We start from the raw sequence: 24,913 nt of genomic DNA, 5'->3' as shown, positions 1-24,913 counted from the left end.
ACGACATCTGGAATGCCATACCTGGCAAAATGGGCCTTGAGTTTTTTAATCACTGTTCCCGTGCTTGTGTAATGCAACAAATAAACCTCCCTTAGAAGTTAGAGAAATAGTCCACTATAATCAGGTAGTCTTTGTCATTCCATGTGAACAAGTCCGTTCCTATTTTTGACCATGGCCTATGTGGAATTTCATGTGCTTGCAGTGTTTCCTTTGGTTGCTTATCACTGCAGGATGCACATATTTCACATTGTGCTATATAATTTTTAATGTGGTTATTCATACCTGGCCAATAAACAGATTCTCGCACTCGACGTAGACATCCTTCCATGCCTAAGTGAGAAGAGTGCAATGTTTTTAGTATGTCTCTTCTGAGAACTTCTGGTATAACCGCCCTGTCTCCTTTAAAGATGATTCCTTGCTGCACTGACAATTCATCTCTTATGTGGAAGAATGGAGCATGTTGCTTGTATTGTACCTTCCCTTGGAGCATGTTGCTTGTATTTTGGCCAGCCCTGCAAGATGACAGTCTTTAAACTCTGGAGACTTTTATCCTTCTTTGTGAAAGTCTGGATTTGCTTCAACTTTTCTTTTGACACTGCAAGATAGTTACACATATTGATGGTTTCAATGTCTTTCTCCTCATCATTTGTGATAGGAAGGTAAGCTCTGCTTAGCGTATCTGCAATCAGTAAGTCTTTTCCTGGACAGTACCCGATGTCAAAATCATATTTCTGAAGTCGTAACAGCATGCGCTGTCGTCTCTTTGGGGCATTTAGTAGTGGTTTCTTTGTAATGCTCTCCAAAGGTTTGTGATCCGACTGTACTCTTACCTCTTACCCGTCGACCATAGGTGTATTGGTGAAACTTCTCCATCCCAAATACCACAGCCAGTAGTTCCTTCTCAATCTGAGCATATCCCTGCTTTGTTGTTGTAAGGGCTCTGCTTGAAAATGTGAGTGGCTGTTTGTTCTGCATTAATGTAGCTCCAAGGCCTTTTTCTGACGCATCACATTGTACCACCATTTCTCGATCTGGATCGAAATACTTTAGGGTTGCTGCATCTGCAATAGCTTTCTTTACTGATTGGAAAGCAGTCTCCTGGATTTCCGCCCATTCCCAGAGCACATCTTTGTGGGTTAGCTGTCTCAATGGCTCACACATGTCTGACAGATGACTGCAAAATTTGGAGAGATAATTTACCATGCCCAAAAATCATTGTACTCCACAAACATCAGTAGGGGTAGGCAAATCTTGTATTGCTCTCATCTTTTCAGGATCCACTTTACACTGAGTGACGTCAGATGATGTCCAATATAGGCCACTTCTGTCATTTTCAGTTTGAATTTGTCCAAGTTCAGCTTTGTGTTTTGCTCTGCATCTGTCCAAAAATTGTATCATCTTCTGATCGTAATCCTTAATTGCAGATTCCATATCTTCACCTTCTCCCACTATTAGTATATCATCTGCTATTGTCTTCGCTCCAGGAAGTCCTTCCAAAGCCTGCATTAATGTCTGCTGGAACACCTCTGGAGCAGGTTTTAGTCCCATGGGCATTCTCAGCCATTTAAAGCGTCCAAATGGTGAAGAAAATGTCAATAAACTTGATTCTTCAGTCAGTGCCACATGTCAAAATCCATTTTTCACATCACATACAGAAAATATTTTAGCTTTTGATAGATCTGGTAGAACATCATCTAATGTCGGCATGGGGTAAAAATTTATTTTCAGTGCCTTGTTGAGTGGCTTAGGATCAATGCATATTCTTAACTTGCCAGATGGTTTCTGCACTATGACCAAACTGCTGATCCAATCCGTGCTCTTATGGACTGGTGTTATCATGCCTCTTCTCTGTAAATCTTGCAGTTCTACTTTCAGTGGTTGCATTAAAGCTACAGGCACTCTTCTTGTAGGTAATCTGGTAGGCTGCATGGTGTTGTCAATTTCTAGCCTATATTTACCTTCAAAGCACCCATCACCTTCAAATAAATCAGCATACTTCGTTTTTATTTTCTGAAAATCCAAGTTGTGCTCTGCAGTTAGTTTGGGATTTGGTATATCCTGGGAAACGTCAACAGACATAATATTCTGAGACTGTACTCTTATTAAGTCCATTGCCTGAACAGCTTTCACTCCCAATAATGGTACATGGTTACCACCACGCAACACAGTAAATTCAACTCTATAACTCTTTCTGTTGCATGGGTTCCATATTTTGAGCTTACATGTCCCCATCGGTTTCATAACACTTTTGTTGTACATCACCAGTACCTTGTCAGTTGGCTCAATAGAAACCTGTTTGTTCAGCAGATCAGATGGAATTACATTGCAGCTTGCTCCACAATCCAACTGAAGTCTAATGGGCTTCTCATCCAACAAGAATGTTGCATAAAGCTGCTTGGCATCGTTGCCTACTGACTGCCTGACTACATTGACTATCTCTGCTGCAGGCTGCAGTTGTAGCCAAGTAATGTCCTCTGCACTGTCAGTGTCTGGTATCAGTGTGGAGCTGTCTGTACTGTTTGCCTGTTCCCTGCCTGCAGACAGCTGAGAAATGAGTCTTCTTTCCACCTGATCTGCAGGTTTCCCCATATGCTGAACACTTGGTTTTGTCTCTGTCATGTATTTTCCTTCAATACTTGCAGTGGACAGTGCTTATAGGGGAGCTTGGTCTTGTCTTTCCTTTAATAGAAACTGCATGTACCTTATCATCATCATTATCACTGGTGCCTGCCATCATCTTCAGGCTATGTTTTGACAGCTCAGCAGCCCTGCAGGTTTGCATGCATTTCTCTAAAGTCATGTCTTCCTCTCTCAGTAATCTTTCTTTGAGATAACTGTCTCTTATGCCACACACCATTCTGTCTTTGATTATACTGTCCCTGATCTCTCCAAAACCACATGTTGTTGCCAGTCTCCTCAGCTCTGTCAGATATCTGTCCACATTTTCACCATCCTCCTCATGTCTTGTGAAAAAGTTATATCTTTCCACTGTCTCATTCTTCTTTGGGTCACAGTGTTTATCAAATGCCTGCACAATATCTGCTAGAAGGAGGTTGTCTGTGTGTGGGAGTAAGGTGTGGGCTAATTCTCTGCCATTTTCCCCAATAAGGTAATAAAACAGTTTTACTTTCCTTTTGTCATCACTGGGGGCCACTGTGAGATCCCTATACAGTGTTAACTCTTCCTTCCAATGTCTCCAAGTCTGGGACAGATTACATGAAGTCACATCCAGTCCCTGAAGGGATTTCAGACTAGTCTCCATTTTGCAGTAATGTCAGGGAGTCTGTACTTACAAGTGCTGTGATCCTCTGTACAGTCCCAGCCTCACACAAGCTCTGAGGATTTGCAGGTTCTGTGCCCAACTGCCACCATGTTCTGTTGTTTCCTGCCATGGATCACACTCCTTGGATATCTCCAGGCTTTTTATTACAAGAGACTTGCAAAGCATTCCTCCTTTGCAAGATAGCTGCTAACAACAACTGACCAACAAGTTCTTAAACTCTGTAGTACACACATCAACGTAGTGAGACCCCTAGAGGCCACATCACATATAACATATTGCTACACTGATGCTGGTGACCGCGTACATAATTCAGGGTAGGAGTGAGATGATGCTGCTGGCCAGGCACATCGTGCAGGCTAGGGGTGCGATAATGCTGCTTGCCGGGCACATAATTCAGGCTTGGAGTGAGATGATGCTGCTGGGCAGGCACATAACTCAGGCTAGTAGTGAGATGATTCTGCTGGTTAGGCACATATTTCAGGTTAGGAGTCTGATGATGCTGCTGGCTAGGCACATCATTTAGGCTAGGAGTGTGATGATGATGCTGGTCAGGCACATATTTCAGGCTAGGAGTGTGATGATGCTGCTGGCCAGGAACATGATTTAGGCTAGGAGTACGATGATGCTGCTGACCAGGTACATAATGCAGGCTAGGAGTGTGATGATGCTGCTGGCCAGGCACATGATTTAGGCTAGGAGTATGATGATGCTGCTGGCCAGGCACATAATTTAAGCTAGGAGTGTGATGATGCTGCTGTCCGGGCAGATAATTCAGGCTAGGAGTGTGATGATCCTGCTGGCCAGGCACATAATTTAGGCTAGGAGTGCGATGATGCTGTTGGCCAGGCACATAATTCAGGCTAAGAGTGAGATAATGCTGCTGGCCAGGCACATAATTCAGGCCAGGAGTGAGATGGTGCTGCTGGTCTTGCACATAATTCAGGCTAGGAGTGTGACGATGCTGCTGGCCAGGCACATAATTTAGGCTAGGAGTGTGATGATGCTGCTGGCTGGGTACATAATGTAGGCTAGGAGAGTGATGATGCTGCTGGCCGTGTACATAATGCAGGCTAGGAGTGTAATGATGCTGCTGGCCAGGCACATGATTTAGGCTGTGAGTGCGATGATGCTGCTGGCCGGGCATATAATTTAAGCTAGCAGTGTGATGATGCTGCTGGCCGGGCACATAATTTAAGCTAGGAGTGTGATGATGCTGCTGTCCGGGTACATAATGCAGGCTAGGGGTGTGATGATGCTTCTGGCTGGGCACATAATGCAGGCTAGGAGTGTGATGATGCTGCTGGCCAGGCACACAATTCAGGCCAGGAGTGAGATGCTGCTGGGTCGCCTGTGCCAGGGCCGTGGGGTACTCGGAGCCGGGCCCGGTGGATTTCAATGGGAGTTGTCACAGTGGCGGTGACCCGGTCCGTGGCCCTGGGGGTCCATTGTAAAAGGGGGTAGTGTGATGGGGATAAAGTTTATAAGTGGATGATTCATGACGCTACCTGTGGTGTTCGGCAATGAAGGTGTTAAGCCAAAGCTGCAGACAGATCCTCTAGGACAGATGGTGTGGTGCAGCAATGATGTTGTGGCCCTCCACAGGTAGGGCCGTAGTCCCAGGGCAGTGTAGATGAAGAGCTAGTGAGGAGAGTGTAATGGTGCAGTGTTAAGTACAGAGATGTATCAGTGCTGAGAGGGTTGGCGCAGGAATAAGCGGAGGACACCAGGGCATGTAGTTCCAAAGCTTTACTCACAGTCTGTTGTGCATACAGGTGCCCGCCTCAGTGCCATGTCCTCCAGGTCAGGGGCTCAGCCAACCTCCAGGCAAGATGGAGTACTCCATGCCAACATGTGCCTTTTCTGAACGTCTCCTTTCTAGCGTTTGTAATGAAGTACTTGTGGTTGTGTGTTAAACCCAAGTTCCTCCTTTAAGATGTTCCTTTGAACTCTACTTGTACGGCAGACAGCTGTAGCCTGCTTCGGGGACTCCTTGATACCAAGTCCCGGCTCACTCACGTTACTGTTGTGCCCCCAAGTCTTATGTGGGAATAAAGTGGTGACAACTTCTATTCCTCCGGTGTCTGCTGCAGGACCATTAGTATCCATACAACCTCAGGGACCGGACCCCGGCCATGCACTTAGAACTTGAGTAAGGGTTCCACTCCAACCCTAGTCCTTAGTTCTCTTCTTCTAATTACGTTCCATACTAATCTTTCTTTCTTATGGAGAATCAGGCTTTCTAGTTCTCTTTCCCGTGCCAGCAGTCTTAGGTCACTGAAGACTGCTGCAGCACATCCTTCACTCCATGCCACTCAGGGGATCTTCTCTCACAGACTGACCTAGTCAGACTGACCTAGTCCTAATAATCTCCCGCTCTCTTGTGCAGACTAAGCTCCACCCACCTCCCAGCACTCTTCATGTTCCAAGCAGGGAGCCACGAAAGGTGCTTTGCTACACTACTATGTTGTGTGGGATGCAGGTGTTGGAGTGTGGTCACGTGTCTCCATCTTATCTGAATGGTGGGGTACCACACCTCAGGAGGAGGTGCAGTACCTCTGTGGCGACTGAACCCTCAGGGGCGCCACACTGCTGCTGGCCGGGTACATAATTCAGGCTAGGCGTATGATGATGCTGCTGGCCAGGCACATAATTCAGGCTAAGAGAGCTGCTGACCTGAACTGTCACCCCTCCAGTAACCAGCAAGTCAGAAGGCTGAGGAGCAATGCGCATCTTAAGAGAGACAAGATGGAAGAAATCCTTGTATTTTAATCCCTTCATGACCTTGAGATTTCCTGTTTTTGCTCCCCTTCTTTGCTCCCAGAGCCATAGTTTTTTTTTATTTTTCTGTCAATATGGCCATGTGAGGGCTTGTTTTTTGCTCTACTAGTTTTGCTTTTGATTATCATCATTGATTTTACCATATAGTGTACTGAATAACAGGAAAAATTTCTAAGTGCAGTGAAATTGCAAAAAAAGTGAAATTCCACAATTGTTTTTTAGTTGTTTTTTTTAACCATATTAACTAAATGCTAAAATTGACCTGCCATTATGATTCTCCAGGTCATTACAAGTTTGCAGATACCAAATATGTATAAGTTCTATTTTATTTATGTGGTGTAACAAAAAAATCCCAAATTTGTAAAAGAAAAGAAGGCGCCTTTTTTCCATACCTGTAGCGTCTCCATTTTTTGCGATCTGGGACTGGATGAGGGCTTATTTTTTGCGCGCTGAGCTGATATTTTTATTGATACTATTTTGGGGTAGATTGGAAGTTTTAATCACCTGTTATTTCATTTTATTGGAATGCTGCGGTAATCTGCAATGGCAGATCTGCAATTATAAGCATGGGGGTCACTGCAGACCCCCATTTGTCATGCCAACCCATCGGCTCCCCACGATCAAGTGATGGGGCACCAGTAGGTGGAGTTAGTGACACACTTATGTTAAGCATGAGTTAAATTCCTCTGTCAGAGATTAACAGTGGAATTTAACTAGTTAACAGCCGCAGGTGAATCACGATTCCACCCACGACTTTTAAGGGCACATGACAGTTGATCAAATCAGCTATCATGGGCCTGAAAAGAGTCGGGCTCAGTGCTGGAGCCCACATTAAAGGGAGATATACTGTATTTATTATAAAGTGATGCTGTCAGTGAAATAACTCATTCCCAACCATATACTGTATATGGGAATGCAGATCTTTGAAAGCTAAAGTCATTAACACCTTTATATCTTTTATTTTGCTACTTTTGTGAGAAATCAGTGTTTTAATACACATTATAATAAAGCATTAAGTGCTCTGAGCAGGAAAAATCACCAGCCTTGATTATAAATAACAGAATAATTTATATAGCACCAACATATTCCATAGCACTTTACAGTTAATCAAGAACATGTGCAAATAATAAAGATATCACAAAACACACTGATACCTCGCCTTCTGATTTCCTGGCACCTGGCGTAGCACCCAATGTCCCACAGACACTGAGCTATTACTCAAGCTAAAGAGGTAGGTATTATGTGGCAAAAGAACCTCAGTTGGCGGAGGCTCGGTAAGTGCTCTGCCACGCCCCGATCACTGAAACGCTGTATTCTTCAGAATAGAGAAACAGATAAAAGATATAAAGGTTTTGATAGTTTTGAATTTCAAAGACCTGCAAGCCTTTGCTATTACTAACAGGTTCCCTTTAAATTAATTACCTTTCCTGTGAAAAAAAACACTGTTTCTCCTTGAAGTTGATTGTCTTGTTATCTGATCATAGGCCAAGAATTCATTGGGTTGTTCAGCATGATAATAATCCAAATCATATGAGCAAGACTACAATGATTTGAATCTATTTCTTAAATTAGAGTTTATTCAGAATCCATTTACTGTGACTAAGATTCAGTATTAGCGTTATCTGTAATATGGCAAATACTTTAGCACAGCAATGTTGCATGTACACGTAAATTTTACGAAATGGCAGACATGCAGCTAAATAGAGCAAACCATCAATTTCTTGTGTTTTGGGTATATTGTTATAAAAAGTAATGGACTGCAATCCTCATGCAATCGTTTATTATGATTCTTGTAGGTATTTTCAAAAAGGAAGAATTCCACCTCCTTCTCCAGGCATATCAGATACGAGGACCAAAGGACGTTGTCATGGAAAAGTTCAAGATGGAGAGCTGGGCTTTGGACGGACATGTAAGTTTGCCAGTAGTGATGAGCAAACGTGCTCGGATAATGTCTTATCAGGGACTGCTCGTATATTATGTTCGAGTCCATGCGGCTGCATGATTTACGGCTGTTCAATAGCCTGAACATATGTGTGAATTCCCTAACAAACAGGTAATCTTCAAATGTGTGGAGGCTGTCTATCAGCGGTAAATCATGCAGCTACAGGGACTTGAACATAATATACAAGCACGACCCGAGATGCTCAGATAACACCAGAGCATGCTCACATAAGATGTTATCCGAGCATGTTCGCTCATCACTGTTTTCCGGTTCTTATGGTAATGAAGATATGGTAATGTAAGACAAGACTAGATCTTCATATACAGTAACTACTGATTACAGACAAAGGCCACAACTAGGGATGGGCGAGTCTACTCGCTAGGACTCGTTACTCGGCGAATAGTAAGGGACTCGCTGGACTCGTTACTCGGCGAGTCTCCCAGTGATTACTTGCACAGTAACGAGTCCAATGCAAGTCATTGGCAATCCTAGTTTTGTCAGAGTTTTTTTTTCTCACTCGCTAGACTCGCTATATCACATCGCTGTCAACAGCGAGTCTGAGCGAGTCTACGAATCCCGAGTCCTGTATACTGGATTCGGGACTCGCTTATACAGAATCTGTTATGTTCCTACAAGTTTCCAAGACAGCCTATGTCAACACACAGCGATTGTGAGCGAGTCTGAGCGAGTCTACGAATCCCGAGTCCTGTATACTGGATTCGGGACTCGCAAATATAGAATCTGTTATGTTCCTTTGTAATTTGTAAATCGCACATTACTCGCTAAGACTCGCTTCCCCATTCATTAACATTGGACTCGCTAGACTCGCAACGAGTAGCGAGTCCCGGGCTCGGACTCGCTAGAGTCAAGCGATTCCGAGTAATTTAGGACTCGCCCATCACTAGCCACAACGCAAAGCACTAAGATGAAGCGCTCAAGAATCTTTATTTCATGGGCAGTATAAGTCACAATGAAGGGTTAAATGTTCTTAGAGGAATGTATCATTTCTGACAATTCAAGGTCATAGATGCCAACCAGCCCAAACTAAGTAGGTATAGTCTGTAGATGAGTCTCAAGGTTTCATTGGGCTTAAATCTGAATTCAGAGCATGACTATTGATTGCTTGTGAGAATAGGGACAGATGATGGAATGATAAGGACACTCCTATTGTCATGTGAATACAGTCAAGTTATGAATGACTGAGAAAGACATTCAGCTACCCTGAATATAAATGAAGGATAGGAATCTAATCGCCTCGGAGGTTTCCTGCAGAAGGGAAACGAGCAAGAGCCTCTTATCTATTGTCACATGCCATCTTTCTATTCTGCAGGTTTTTGCATGTTAGAATTAAACCATGTGCATCCATATGAGATCTGCATTGTAAAACTAGATTACCACCAACCTGGCCTAGTCATTTCTACATATCCTATTATGCCAACCTTCATTGAGTCTATTTTATCACTTGATAAACAGCAACATTGGCACACTCGCAACATGTTGCTGGGATCATTAACAAATGGATACCGAACCAGAAAAATGAGAATGAAAAATGATTTTTATTTCGGAAATTGTGGGACCACCGGGAACATAGATCATTACAACAATACAGAACATGATGGAGCAGTTTATGTAAAGGATAATATATAATAATGCCACAATTTGCATCTATGGAAGTGTACTCTTGCCTCAAGATTTCCTAAGGTGATCGGTGTAAGATGGTCAGATTTTATAGAAAACCTTTAGAGTTACTCATTTTTAGCATGTCCTCTTGCGCCACTCACCTCGCGATCTTGAAGACTAATTTTGAAACAGCGTACCAAAATTGTCAGTGTATACTAAGTATACTGTATGTTTTTGCTCATGTACAAGAATGATTTCTACCGTTCTTACATAGGTGTCATCTGAATCAGCTGGAGGAACATATGTTTATCAGGGCTTTGTGCGTGGAAAGGGATTTGGCCAGTTTGGACTCCAAAGGATAGGTAAGTGGAGCTGCAAGTGTGGTATGGATGGGAATGGATGGCATTGGAATTGAAGCTAGAATAACTGGCCGACTCATGCTCTCTTTTGGTCCCATAGACAGGAGATTACTCGAAAATAGTCCTGACACCATAGGACATTTCCCATCTAACAGCAGCTCAGTGGCAGCTGCTATCCTTGTGCCTTTTATAGCTCTCATCATTGCTGGTTTTGTCCTATATCTCTACAAACACAGGTATGAGCCTTACTTGTTGTGCATTCTCTGCCATGGTAGTGCGTGAAATTCAGTCTATGGCTGTCACTGAATGCAGCCACGTAATTGGTTTATATATTGCGGAAAATAATAGTTTGTAATTCCTAAATGCTTCCCTTAGTTCCAGGTTTTCATCAGAGATCAGAACCCACTTTGTGCAGTTACCTTCAATAGACTTATATTGTTTTTTCATCTCTTTCTCATTTTAGTTTTGGCGTATATCCAATTTCAACTATCTTTGAAGTTATAGTATGAAACGTAGTGTGATAATTTAGGTTTTATCAAAGGCACTGGAGTCAAAAGTTGAATATTGTGGCCACCTCTGGACCCTATCTAGTTCTGTAATGTCACATAATCTTTCCTCGTAGGATAATTCCAAGTAAAGTGATACAAAAATCCCATTTAAAGGGAATCTGTCACTAGGTTTTTACTACCCCATCTGAGAGCATCATGATGTAAGCACGGAGACCCTGATTCCAGAAATGTGTCACTTACTGGTTGCTACAGTTTTGATAGAATCTGCTGTAGAGTAACCAGTTCTATGAATGCCGAACTCTGTCTAACCCCGCCCACACCACTACATAAAATCTGCCAATCAGTGTTGGGGGTGTGGTCGGACTACCGTTAAGCAGGTCAAGTAGTCCTCTAGTGATAATCTTCTGTTGATAAAACAGTGATTTTATAAAAACTATACCCAGCAGCCCAGTAAGTGACACACTGCTAGAATCAGGGTCTCTGCCTCTACATCATGTTTCTCTCAATTAGGCAGCAAAATCCCGGTGACAGATTTGCCTTCATTCAGTTACAGTAGCAGTTTTTATGAATGCACCAGAGATGATACTTTGAGTCCAATTAATCGATACATTCTGAATTGTAATTTGCCCTTCACTTCCATGTGCACAGTAAATATTGTTGTATGTAATATGTCATTTTTAGCCCTCATTAGCTATTGTTTATTTTTCGTGTAGAAGACCTAAAGTTCCGTTTAATGGGTTTGCCGGGCATGAGAATACAAATGGTCGGGCAACATTTGAGAATCCCATGTATGAACGAAATGTGCAGCCTACAGAAATTGTGGCAAATGAGACAGAGTTCACAGTCAGCACAGTGTGCACCGCTGTATAGCACCCGCCCTTTACCAGGTATGGGGAGACATTGCTTGATATACTGAGATGAAATACAAAAAATCTTGTTAGTAGGTGTCTAAGATGATGTGTAAAACTTTAAAAATTATTACAATCCGTGATAGACAATGTATTGTATGTTATACAATTCATGGTGGTTCTAATCCTGTAATAGTTTGCAAAATTCTAGTTTTGTAAGCACAGGTCAAGTGTGCCCAATAATATCAATATCCCTATGGAGAGCAGGTGAGTGACAATCAGATAAGGTTCCATAGCAGAAGTTGGCCAAGTTACACTTATTTATCAGTATCACTATATGGCCACGTTCACACGTTCAGTATTTAGTCAGTATTTTACATTAGTTCCTGTAAGCCAAAACTGGGAGTGGGACAGTTAGAGGAAAAGTATAATAGAAACACGTCACCACTTCTGGATTTATCACCCACTCCTGATTTTAGCTTACAAATACTAATGTAAAATGCTGACCAATTATTAATGTATGAATGTGGCCTTTACAGTGTGGCACAATATAATTATTGGCTAAGTACATTTTAAATTAGGTGTTCGCCTTACCTGTTAAAACCCACCTACTTGATTTTCTTGTCCGGAATTTAATGTGAATAATAATAACAAATAATAATAATGTGATATCTGTAAAAATAAACATTTCTTTCTTTTTTTTTTAGTAAATTAGGTTTACTCGGAGTCTCCGTCCTGTCTGTACCTTGCCCTGCACATTATCAGTGGGCAGCTGATTTCACCAGTGCCACTTGTAGCCACACCATTTTTTGATGACATCCAATGTGTGCCGGGCTGGTGGATTGAGGAGAAACCAGAAGCATACCCTATGTACCAAGATGAAGTAATGCCAACAGCAGACAATACACTCTCTCTGCACCAATCTGCTAGAGTCTCATGCAGCCTTGGCAACTGGGCGTCTCATAACAAGTGGCAAGGCTGCCACCTCAAGAGGTTCTTATCCTCCAGGGACACCGTGCAAGTGCTTTTATACCGAACTTGTATACATGCAATGTTGGTTGGAAGTGGATATAAACAAACCTATATATATAAAAATTCATATTTTTATTCTGCAAAGAACCAGTTCCAAAAAGTGCTTTTCCTCCATTCTTCTCCGCCTGATCCCTGCAGCACATAAAAGACTGTGTGGCATTGGCAGGAAGGGGGAGCGCAGCCTTACACCCCAAGTTGGCATTTTGTCTTCAACCAGCCAACAGTTGAAGGAGAGCTGTTTATCAATTCTGTTCCAAGTTAGCCCTTCCTATCGGTCAACTGGACGCGTCGGTGCTTGCCGTTTCAGCTGAAGATGGATGCATTCAACCATCCTAAAATTCCACCTTGCATCTCTGAAAAGTTTTCCCTCAATACATCGAGGTCACATTCAGTAGGATATTTGAGCTTTTGTGAGCAATGCATTGCAGGTTCCTTAAGGTTTCTGATTGATGTTTCCTTGCTAATAAAAAGCATTTCAGGTACAAATCATTGTGATAAGAGGGACCTTTACCAAAATGGATTCACCAGGAGACTATGTGAAAACTACTGTATATAAGGAATGTTCCTGATTTGGACATTCGAATGTTCTTCTGTCTGCCGCTATGGAAGGGAGAATAGTCTTGTGTGGTAGCGTCACAGTCAATAGTAAAATACCTCCTTCAATGACCATGAATGAAAAAAAGATTTCTTTGAATGTTATGTTATACTAGGTTACATTAAATCAGCAACATTGCAATCTTATATAAGTTTATATTTTCAGTTTAGGATTCTGTATAGGAATGAAACCAAAACATTGTTTCCAACCCCAGCCCTTTCGTAGGAAATCACATGCAGCCAGCAGTGAGTACAACTGATGGAGACAACACTGATACTGCTTTTCACACATAATATTTGGTAGAAATATTCTAGAACCACGTTACACATTATTTCACTTTTTATGTATTTCCATATTCTGCTGATTTACCTGTTTGGTGTGCGCTACTTTTCATGCTAAACCATTGACTACCTCTTCTTTTATTGAGTGCTGAAGGTCTTTGCAGTACGTTTAATTGTCTCCTGACACTGTCTGGGTATGAGCATTCATAGTTAATTTTGCCATTGTTTGCCAATTTTCATTCTCTTTTTGCCATAGGAGTAACAGAACCAATTCAACATTGTGTTATTCCAAGCCTACAAAATAAACTGAATTTGTAAAAAATAGTGTTAACATTAGGATACCACAGATAGGTCAGCTTTGCATGCATTCCATTCTTCTACAATGTATAAATGTGGCATAACCTTATCTATGGACCAGTTTTGGAAGTATATATGGTGCCCTTTAATAGCTTTTAATAAAATGCTAATTCTAGTCATCCAGCTATTGAAAAACAAATGCCAGCAGTGTCTGAAACTAATTAGTCAGGGAATTAGGAAATGCCGGGACATGGTTTAAGCTGCTGAAACTCTGTGACAAATGTAATGTTTGGCACTATAGTACATCTCCATTGAAAGGTCTTATTGCCACAAGGTGTCCTTGCATGGCTTGTGTACTACCATGTGTGTCCCTGCAATGCATTGCTACATTTTACTCTACATTCTGTTGGCAGTTGTACCATCAGCCAACAGGTTAAACCTTTTCCGTAGTGCCACAGGGACATTCTATACAGGCACATGTAGCAGTCATTATTGCACTTGTTAATGAACAGATGACTAATAAGGTGAATGTAGCCCATATATTTATTTATGTTGAAATATAATGTTGGGGATTAATGCAAAATTCAGGAACGAAAAGAACAAGCGCACTGTCACTATTTTTTTTAGACATGGTGTTTCTGCCTACTTAACATACATAGAATAATGGCTGATGCATAACACGGCTCTTCTGCAAAGCCTCATTACAAGAATTAGCCATTAACTAGAATATTGGGAGTCTAGTTGCTCCCATTGTGTCCTTATGTTTAATAAATCAAATGCGTGAATAACTTATTCTAGCTGATCCTAAACAGGCAGAAACGGCGATTTATATTAAAAGGTACTACTATGTTTAGCAACTTATTTTATCGGTGCTTTAACCTCTTTGCACAACACAGTTGAGCCGATGGCGGAACACGGCAGATGGTGAACTTATCTAGCTCGGGTTTACAATGAGGCTACTCTCTTTCTCCCTGTCTGCTCCTAGCTCCTCCAGTCTGAAATGCAAACATTATCAGGACTAGCGAAACAGCTCATTGCTCCGCCAATGGCCTCCCCCCGTCGCGACCCACTTACTACCCGTGGAAAGGACAAACAGAATAAATAGACTATTTTGTACAGAGATATATTTTTATGAAGATAATTTGTACAGGTCAAAAAATATAGAAATTAAAAAAATCTAAATGAAACTGAATCCTTTATGTCCTATTTGGATTATTGTATCCTATGGTAGTGATGAGCTTTTTTGTAAATGTAAAAATGTACAAATGCCTTGTTTACAGAAGATGACTGTATATATGTAATCTATACACACTCTGGCTTGTCTGCAATATAAACTGTTTAATTTATGTGTCTCTGTATATGAGGCTTCATTTTTGTTCAATTTGCCTTTTAATTTTCATGATTTTGAAAAGCTATTTTAAATTTTTGGAATTCAAATTAAATCTAAATTTTTGCATTGCTTTGTCTACTGTGACTTTTGTATTTAGAGGGGCTAAATGGCTTACCCTTAGAAGATGAGTTATTAAAATTCTTGTTACAGTGTATAAATGTTCAATTTTAAGAAAATAACACGGGACATTAAGCTCTTGATGTTTTTTTAGTTCGTTCTATTGGAGCATATAAAATAATTAAAAAAATCACAGATTTTTTTATTACATACACACATAGTTACATAGGTTGAAAAACCGATCAAGTTCAACCTTTTTCCACCGTATCGGTGGCTTATCTACAGCATTACAGAATGCTATAGATAAGCCCTAAAAGGTGGTGGCCGCATCTTATAGTGGCCAAAAGAGATGTCAAGTTCCCTTTAAAGAATGACTTGTAGTATTGCTGCTTCCAACAGGTGGTGCTTTAGAGTTCAAGTCCTCTTCCTCTCTGAGGAGGAAATTTGCATATTAAATTTCCCAGAGGAGCATTGCACGACAAATAAGCCTCCTTACCTTGGCATGCCAGAGCTGGTATGTCACTCTCCATATGGGAAGCATTACTATACCTTTATAATGCATGGAAGGACCATGTCATGCAGAACTAGAACAATTTTTCTACCGACTCTACACTTTGGCTAATCTGAAAAGAGTTTTCTGGTTTTGGAAACTGAGCTTTACTAAAGGCCCCGTTACATTTAGCGATGCACCAGTGATCTCGACCACGATATGACCCGGTCAGGATCACTGGTGCATCGCTAAATGGTCGCTAGTGAGCTGCCAAACAGGCTTATCTCACCAGCGACGCAGCAGCGGTCGTTACCTGTTAGACGCGGCGATGATGACGTCCTCCACCCGCGTCCATGCATCGCTCGTCGGCGCCAGCAGGAAGCCGCCAACGAGAAATGGACCAGGCCGATCTCGCGCGATCACCGATAACCAGCGGGGGAGCCGGTCAGAGATAAGTGTCACATGTAGCGATATCGCTAGTAATATCGCTGCTGCGTCACAAAATCGGTGACGCTTTAATGATATTGCTAGCGATATCGCTATGTGTAAAGCCCCCTTTACCCTCAGCAGGTTCTGTGCTAAGTCTCTGCCACAGCTTCTAGTGTCTGTAATTGTCTGCAGCTCTGATATCCTGTCAACAGTGCCACAGCCGATCAATGAGCTCAGTGACTCTAAGTTGCTCGGGCAGAGCTGCTGAGTTATTGGTTGCCTTAAGATAAAAATTGAAGATAATCTGCAATTGGGGGATTTTCAATACTCCATTATCTCTGGGAGGCTTGCTGTGAGTCTCACAGGCTTGCATAAAGTGACAAACTTCTGGTCCACACAGCTGACACTGTGGGAGTCATGTGGTGTAACACCAGACCAGAACAGAGTTTACAAATCAGCAAATTAAGAACTCATCTGTTAATAAATTGCTAATTTTTTAGATGATGTACTTTACAAATGGACAGTTGGGGGGGCACAGTGCTTCTTTAATTCTACTTGTTTAAATCACACAATCCCCTTAAAGTTAAGGGCCTGTCACACTAAGCGATATCGCTAGCAATATCGCTATAACGTCACTGGTTTTGTGACGCAGCAGCGATATTGCTAGCGACATCGCTATGTCTGATACTTACCTCCGACCGGCTCCCCCGCTGATTATCGCTGATCGCGCGAGAACGTCCTGGACTGTTTCTCGTTGTCAGCTTCCTGCTGGGCTTCCTGCTGTGACGACGAGTGACGCGTGGAGCCGGGTTGGAGGACATCTTCATCGCCTTGTCTGACACGTAAGTAGCGACCCCCGACCCCTGCGATGTCGCTGGTGAGATCTGCCTGTGTGGCAGCTCACTAGCAACCACTTAGCAATGTACCAGCGATCCTGACCGCGTCATATCGCTGGTCGGGATCACTGGTACATCGCTAAGTGTGACAGTACCTTTAGGGTTTAGATTTTCAATCGTATAATTACACAGGTTGATTTCAATCAGTAATCAATCACTGATCAACTTGTAATTAGTTTGTCAGTGCTCATTTACTGGTGCATTCACATGCACCAACAAAACCTGTATTTGGAAGAACAATTATTTATAAAATCTTTCTGTCCTGATACACAGTCATGTTTTCAGCCACTATGCCCTGTTTACTGTACATGGAATTATGTTCTGCTGACAGTTTTTATCCCAGCATAAATAGTCAGCTCTGACCTGGGCAAAGTGCAGGTAATGGGTTGAAAACACTGGCTCATCCCCCCCCTCCTGTCCTCCCGATATCACCACTATCTGCATCCTCAGGATGCAAATAGCGGTGACTATAGTGGTGGAAAAGTGATCAGCCGGCTCCTTCTTCCACAATTCAGCGTGTATGACTGAGACAGCACGCGATGACATCACTACATTGTGTATACTATGAGGAGCATCACTGCACACAGCAGCAAAAACCAGAGCAGACCACCAGTGGAACGGGAGGAAGGTATTTCGGGGCTTTTTTTTTTATATGTGTGAATGTGTGTGAGATGTGTGTCTGTGCATAGGAGGGCTATGTAGGGTCTCATACTAGATATAGGAGGGTTTTGTGAGGGCTCATACTGTTTATATGGAGGCTATGTGGTCCTCATACTGTATATAGGGGGACACGTGGAGCTCATACTTAATATAGGGGGCCTTGTAGGGCTCATACTGAAAATAGGGGGCATGTGAAGACTCATACTGTACATAGCGAGGCTGTGTGTGTGCTTGTACATTTTATATGGTGGCTGGATGGGGGCTGATACTGTATATAGGGGTACTGTGTCGAGGCTCATATTGTATATATGGGGACTATGTGGGGGTAACAAAATGAAAACTCTTTTTTTTACAAACTTCCACATTTTTTTTCACCATTTATACAAAAATTACTTGTACTGACCTGGAGAATCATGATGCCTGGTCAGGTTTATCAAATAGTGAACATGGTAAATGAACCCCCACCTCCCTCCCCCCGCCAAAAAAAAAATTGTGGAATTGCATTTTTCTTGCAATTTTAATGCCCTTGGAATTTTTTCCCTCTTTCCAGTGCATCCAATGATTAAATGAATGGTGTCATTCACAATTTGTCTCTCTCGAAAAACAAGTCCTCATACCACTTTGTGGACAGAAAAATAAAAAGTTATAGCGCTTGGAAGAAGGGGAGGAAAAAATGAAACAAAAAAAAAAAGGAAAATGTCAGGAACACTGCACTGCACTTGCTCACTGAGCCAGAGCGCGTGTCCTGAGTACAAAGACTGTGCACAAAGATACCTGCGGAGCGGGTAGCAGTGGTGACAATGCATGCTCCAGGACCTGAATCACGTGACTGCTGGGGGCGTGGCCTAAGCTCCACGGAGCTAAGAGCTGCAGGGAAATTCCTAGAAAGGTAACTACAGGACAATGTTACCAAGGGGCATAGACAGAGACCAGATCAAGCTGAGGTCAAAGCACGAGATAGCAATACAGTACCAAAGGATTGGACATAATGGATAGTCAGGACGTAGCAATAGATCATAAAACTAGAACGGGCATTAGATGGTACAATAGGGGTAAACTGTAATGGAGTAACAATAGCCAAGCCAGGAGGTCAGAACCAGAAAAGACAATGGTACCAAAACGAGAGACGGAGTACAGAGTGAAGGAAGAAGCCGGGTCATACACGCGAAGCAAGCAAACAGCGCAGAGTACACGCACACCAGGGGTCAGACACACCAGAACAGCAGTATAACTGACAGAAAATGCTAGTTTGGAGTGAGCATAAATACCCCTCCCAGATCCAAAGAGAGGCCAGCAAAAGTTAACCCTGTGAGAACAGGACATTAACCATGTCCTATCCATGACAGAAAATAGCCCAGTTATAAAGGTCTTATACTGTAAGTCTTTTACATCAGCATTGAGAACATTTCGCTGATTGCTCTGCTGAATATTTTTCATCTGTGAGTTTCTTCAATGTACCGCATTGGCAAATCACAGCTCAGCTTCTGAGCTATCATTCTTTCCTTGGTGGTTTTATTGGCATGTTTAAAGTCTTTGTCATTTTGAAAGGTCTTCATTTTCAATGTTATGCTATGCTGACAATTGTTCTGAAATAAGCATAAAACCATAACGTAAAGGTCATATCAGGTTGTACTGTATCCAAAATATTCTATGATCGTTTGACTGTCCTAGAATACATTGTTCCAAAAGTCCTGATGTTTGTTTAGGGCTACATTGGAAAACTTTATTCTTTTCAGAATACTTATTTTCAGATACCAAATGTGGTCTTTCTGAGTTATCTCCTGGAGTGTATGAATGGAGTCGATGTGGCAAGGTTTTGGCTAGAGTTGAGCGAATTTGTTCAGATTCGGTCGCCGAATCTGAATTTGCCATTTTCGTGCCATACTGATACCCTATTCGTGCCGAATGTATGTTTGATGATTGGTTCCGAACATATTCAGTAATTTCTACTCCCATTAACTAATGATGTTCGGCTGTGTTCGACAAATATTGTAAAAACAATATTCGCTGTCGATCGTATTTGGAACCAAATCCTAACAAATTCGCTCAACTCTAGTTGTGGCTGTGTAATTCAGCTGACACTGGCCTTTAACTACTACAAATGGAACAAATTTAGATGGCAGCATCATAAATCCTACATCTCATGGTTGAACGCCACCTCATTGGCCCTATGGAGGAGAAGACAAATAACATAGGATCATATAAAACACCTTGATGTTACAACTCTCAATGTCAAGGAGATGTGTCCTACAGTATGACCAGTCAGCACTGATTGGACATAGTTAGCCTATGTAGGAGTTATCTCTGCCCAATGGTCAAAGTCAATAGTCAATTTATTTATACGTTTATAGAAGAAACATGTTACTGATAACATAGACCAGAGTTGTAAAAATTTGTTCCAGAATTGTCAGGAGAAGTGAGATGACTCTTTCTCACCAAAGCCAGTTTTTTGATTTTTCAGCTTTGCTTTTTTAATCTACGTCTCCCAAGAACTTTTTTTTTTTGCAATTCTTTATTTATAGTTTTAAAGAAACATGACAAATATATCCACAGTTACATACATCACACAAAATTATAGTCCTTAGAGATCTGTGGGTTAGGGAAGACATTAAATTTATGTCGTAGAGATGGCATATATGAAATCAAAAATTTTGAGGCAACGAAATAACAAAATAACAGTCAAGTGCAACAATCTAGAATAGACTGGCGACATGTCTAAATAAGCATAATATGAATGAAATGACCTATAAAGTAAAGAATCAAGACTGAAAGGCTTCTATGGTTTAAAGTCAAGCGAGAATGTCTCGGCCCCCTGGGGCACTAAGAGCCATTCCTCGAGGGGTACTCAACCACCGCGGCTCCCCAAAGTATAGCAGAGAAAGACAAAACCTGGGATCTAGTTCCTTCCTGACCATTTAATCTATGGCTCCAAAATCTTAAGAAATCGGACATGGGAAAAAGTTTCCCAGCTCAAGAGTTCCTCCAATCAAAAGATCTCTCCGACTTTCGTTAGCCAATCCCTGAGCGTTGGTAGGGATTTCTACTTCCATCTAAGAGCAATTAAGTATTTTGCGGCACCTAACAACATGGGGCAGGATATCGTGCTTTTTAGGTTTGAAATTTGTAGAAGGGAGAGATAAAAGCACTTCAGAAGCAACAAGTTCAGAGTGTAAAACTCCCAGGGCCTTCAAGGCATCACTGATATCATGCCAGAACTTTAAAAGTTTTTGGCAAGTCTAGAAAATATGGGTAATAGTACCTCTCGATTTTTCACATCTCCAACACATCGAAGAATCAGATAGGCCTAGATGAAAGAGCCTCTCTGGGGTGTAGAACCACCTTGATAAAATTTTGTATGCCGATTCCTGTAGCAGTATGCATCTCGAAAAGCCGTGGGAGTTGGAACAAATCAATTGCTTCTCATTTGGTGATAAGGTGATATTAAGCTCCCGTTCCCAAGAGTGAAGAAATAATGGGATATAATTGATTTTAGAATTAAGGAGATTATCATATATCTTAGAGGTCAGTTTGGAAATAGGTGGCTTTATTTTCGTCAGTAAGTCCAGTCAGTGTCAATTAGGGGAGGGGGTGATTACTCTTTTGATTTGTTTCATGAAGTGGGAGACATGGATCTGTTGGAGGAAATTTTTTGGTTGTTTTTTGGCTTCCAGCGGCCAAAGGTTATTGCAAGGAATCTTATTATTCAAAAGGTGGGAAATTGGTTTAATTGGTAGAGATGCCCATAAATCCGGAAAGTCCGGGTTGTAGATATATGGCATTCTATCAAGAAAATGGCAATCTGGTGAAAGGTTCGGGATCAGCAGATGCCTGATTAAAACGGACGATAGGAGAATATCATCAAATTCAATTTTAGAAGTGGGGTAATTTGTCCATATTAATTTTTTCACATCTGAACCCAAAAGTTGGGTGTCGATGTGTGTTTGGGAATCTTGATCTGTCCGTTGAACTAATTTTATCCATCTGGTCAGGTGTATGGCTTGATAATAAGACACTAAATCTGGAAGTCCCAGCCCCCCAGCCCGTTTTGGTAATATCAAAGTTTTAAAAGGGAGCCTGGCTTTTTCGTATTTCCAAACAAATCTTGCTATAATTTGGTTTAGCGTTTTGAAGAAAGAGTTCGGTAGGAAAATTGGAACCATATTCATTACAAAGAAGATTTTAGGCAGAACATACGATTTGATTACGTTGACTCTACCTATCCTGGATAGAAAGGGGAGGTTATAGGAGCTAAGGCCTGTTTCACACTTCCGTTTTTGACCATCAGTCAAAATCCGCCGTTTTGCAAAAAAAACGGATCCGCTATTTTTTTGGCAGATCCGTTTTTTTCCCCATTGATTTGCATTACTGGCGAATCTTGATGGATGGCCATCTGTTGGATCCGTCAAATTTTTTGCGTCTGCCGACATGCCCGGACAGACCATGCAACGTTTTTTTTGCTGCAGGATCTGCATTTTATAGTGCGCATGCCCGGAGGAATGAAGTCAGCCGGAAATTTAACCCTGAAATCATTTCTGGCGGACAGAAAAAATTTTCTCTCCCTCTCTCTCTCTCTCCCCCTCCCCGGGCTACGTTTCCTTTAAAATTCTTCATTCATCGGATCCGTTAAAAAAACGGTCCATGCCATCCGTTCACATCAGTTTTGCAACGGATCCGCTTTCCGCCATTTTGGCGGATTTTAACTGACACAAAAAACTGAAGTGTGAAACAGGCCTAAGGAGATATTTTAATTTTCCCCAATAAGGGGGGTGAAATTATGCTGGAAAAGGGAATGTGGATCTTCCGTTATGAAAACCCCTAGATATTTAATTTTTTCCTTTGGCCACTTAAAGGGAGTAGTCTTTTTTAATATAGCGATATCCTCTACTCTGGTTGAAACACTGAGGGCCTCAGATTTGTCGAGGTTTATCTTAAAATTAGAGAGTTCTCCAAATAAAGAGAATATCTTAAGAAGCTTTGGGAAGGCAGTCCCCGGGTTAGAGAGCATCAGCAATAAATCATCTGCGAAGGCTGCAGTCTTTACTTCAATGCGATTAATCTTGATACTAGAGTTGAGCGACTTTTGTTTTTTTAGGGTCGAGTTTCGTTTCGTGAAACCCGACTTTTCCAAAAGTCGGGTCAAGCAAGATCGGCCGGTTATAGGGAAAAGTCGGGGTCGTCCCGAAACACGAAACCCAATGTAAGTCAATGGGGAATAAAAGTCGGCAGTGAGAGGAGGACAGGAAACACACCTACAGTGCCCATTTGAATGCCAAAAGCATCAATTCTTCTTACTTAAGCTTGTCAACCTTAATTAACTTCATAATACAAGTTACGCACTGAAAAATGGGGTTTATTTGGCTAAAGTTGTGGGGGGGTAGGGCTGGCTCCAGGTTTTCATGTGCCCTGGGCGAAAGAGCGCCCCTTTAACACTTACCACAACTCATCATGCTCCGATACGGCAGAGAAATAGCGGTATAGTACAATGAAAAATACTTCACTTTTTACATCTCATGACGAGGCCCATCTATTTCTCCATACAGAATCATTGGTCCCATATAATGTTTGAAACAGTATATGATGAGCTCCACATAATGCTACAGTATATGTTGGTCCCCATGGATGAAGCTCCACTGTCTTATGGGCCCAAATAATGCTCCAAACATAATTGGCCCCATTTCTAATGCTCTAGTGTATAATGGGCCCTGTAAATGCTGCTCCAGTGTCTGATGTCCACCTTTGGAATGTTCCAGTGTATGGTGGGCCCCATCTATCATTCTCCAGAGTATAGTGCTCCCCAAAAATTGCTGTCCCAACATTGAAAACAATGAAATAAGTCTCCTCGCTAGGGAATCCCTGTACTAGTCTGGACTCCTCGTCGTCCCCATCTTCCATCTCACTGCACAGTATTTCAACCTTGCAAGTGCTGTGATCCTGAGCAAGCAGGGGGGGCCCACTCGTTGGCGACGGCACTGGCACAGGGCCCCTGATAGTACGGTGGTGTGTCTGATGGCGGGTGGGCCGAACCTGCACTTTCATCTGCAGCTTCCTCTTTGTCACCGTGTAAGATGGAACTGTATATGGGAAGGGTAACCTGAGTTTCATCAGGGTCAGATTCAGGCCGTGTAGCGTGCGAGGGGAATGTAGTGGTCTGGGTCAATGTACCAGCAGATTCATCGAGCAGTGGCTGGGCATCAGTGCACTTGTGTCACCCCCAGGAGTACGGTCGCCACAGTGGCATTACCTTCCTCCTAGGGAGTGTGATGTCATGCTTGGGAGCAACGAAGGATCTCTCTAGCAGGTTAACTGATTGGGCGGCGTTATTCCCACGAGTCATGACCCTCCAAACAGCGTTCATGAAGGCAAAGTGTTTGTTTTACGTGGGCAGTATGGTTGCAAAGCTGAACCTTAAAGGAATGTCGAGAAGGGCACCACCAGGAGTGGAGCCTACGGTTAAATTCGACTCCACCTGGGAAACCTCAACCATGCCAGCTACAGAAAAGATGCACACATTGCAAGCTTAATTCCGTTAACGAATGAGACTCCGTCATGCCCCACGGTCCGAGTCCGGCTTACTAGAGGGACACGTGAGGCTCTGGCACATGAGATTGGCCAATAACTGGTGTGTCATGCCCTTACATGTCCGTGGCTGCATGTGCGCTACACTGAAAAGGCCAGCGTTTGTCGCTTACAGGTGCAGATAACCCGCTGAACAACGTTAGTGATGGGGATCACTGATTACAATTATTACCCGCGAACGATGATTTCCCAGTAAGTGCAGGTCAACCGCAGTTCCGGAATTAGGCCTAACCGTCATTCCTGAAAAAATGAAAAATTTACGTGTGCAAACCACAGGTGCTGTAGCTTGCTTAACAGCTCGCCAGCCGTTCTCATGCCCAGTATGGATTACATGTGATTGCACAAAGGTGAGAAAGGGTACCGTATCCCCGGATAACATGTATGGATAGCGTACACATTCAAAATATATGTCTATACATCAGGAGGCAGGCTCAGATGGTGTTAGGCCCAGTATGGCTTGCACGTGATTGCACAAAGGTGAGAAAGGGTACCGTATCCCCGGATAACATGTATGGATAGCGTACACATTCAAAATATATGTCTATACATCAGGAGGCAGACTCAGACGGTGTCAGGCACAGTATGGATTTGACGGCCCAGACTACACAGCGGTGGAGCAGGGAGAGGTAAAGATTGCAAATGCTGGGGCCCTGCCCAAGCAAGGGGGGCCCACTCGTGGGCGTCGGTACTGGCACTGGGCCCCTCATAGTACGGCGGTGTGTCTGACGGCGGGTGTGCACCACCACCGTCAGAGACACTTGATTGCACTATGAGGGACCCTGTGCCAGTGCCCGCGCCCAAGAGTCGGCCTACCCACCTGTCCAGGGCAACGGCACTCGCACGGTGTCGTGCGCTAGGTGGTGACCCCGGC

The 24,913-nt window shown here is 42.6% G+C and overlaps 1 protein-coding gene across 1 annotated transcript in view; it reads left to right on the top strand.

Annotated features, from left to right (window-relative positions):
* Positions 1–15,003, top strand: part of CSMD2 (CUB and Sushi multiple domains 2) — a 1,542,159-nt gene extending 1,527,156 nt beyond the window's left edge. The window contains exons 67-71 of the mRNA XM_073571899.1: positions 7,858–7,970; positions 9,898–9,985; positions 10,083–10,218; positions 11,205–11,378; positions 12,047–15,003. Of these exons, the coding sequence (XP_073428000.1) occupies positions 7,858–7,970; positions 9,898–9,985; positions 10,083–10,218; positions 11,205–11,361 (494 nt within the window). The 3' untranslated portion in view covers positions 11,362–11,378; positions 12,047–15,003. The remainder of the gene's footprint in view (positions 1–7,857; positions 7,971–9,897; positions 9,986–10,082; positions 10,219–11,204; positions 11,379–12,046) is intronic.
* Positions 15,004–24,913: the final 9,910 nt, after the last annotated feature.

Source organism: Dendrobates tinctorius, unplaced genomic scaffold (genome assembly GCF_039654945.1).
Source record: "Dendrobates tinctorius isolate UK_male_01 unplaced genomic scaffold, ASM3965494v1 ptg000007l, whole genome shotgun sequence".
Classification (NCBI taxonomy): Eukaryota; Metazoa; Chordata; class Amphibia; order Anura; family Dendrobatidae; genus Dendrobates; species Dendrobates tinctorius.
This window is presented reverse-complemented; position numbering and strand designations above follow the sequence as displayed.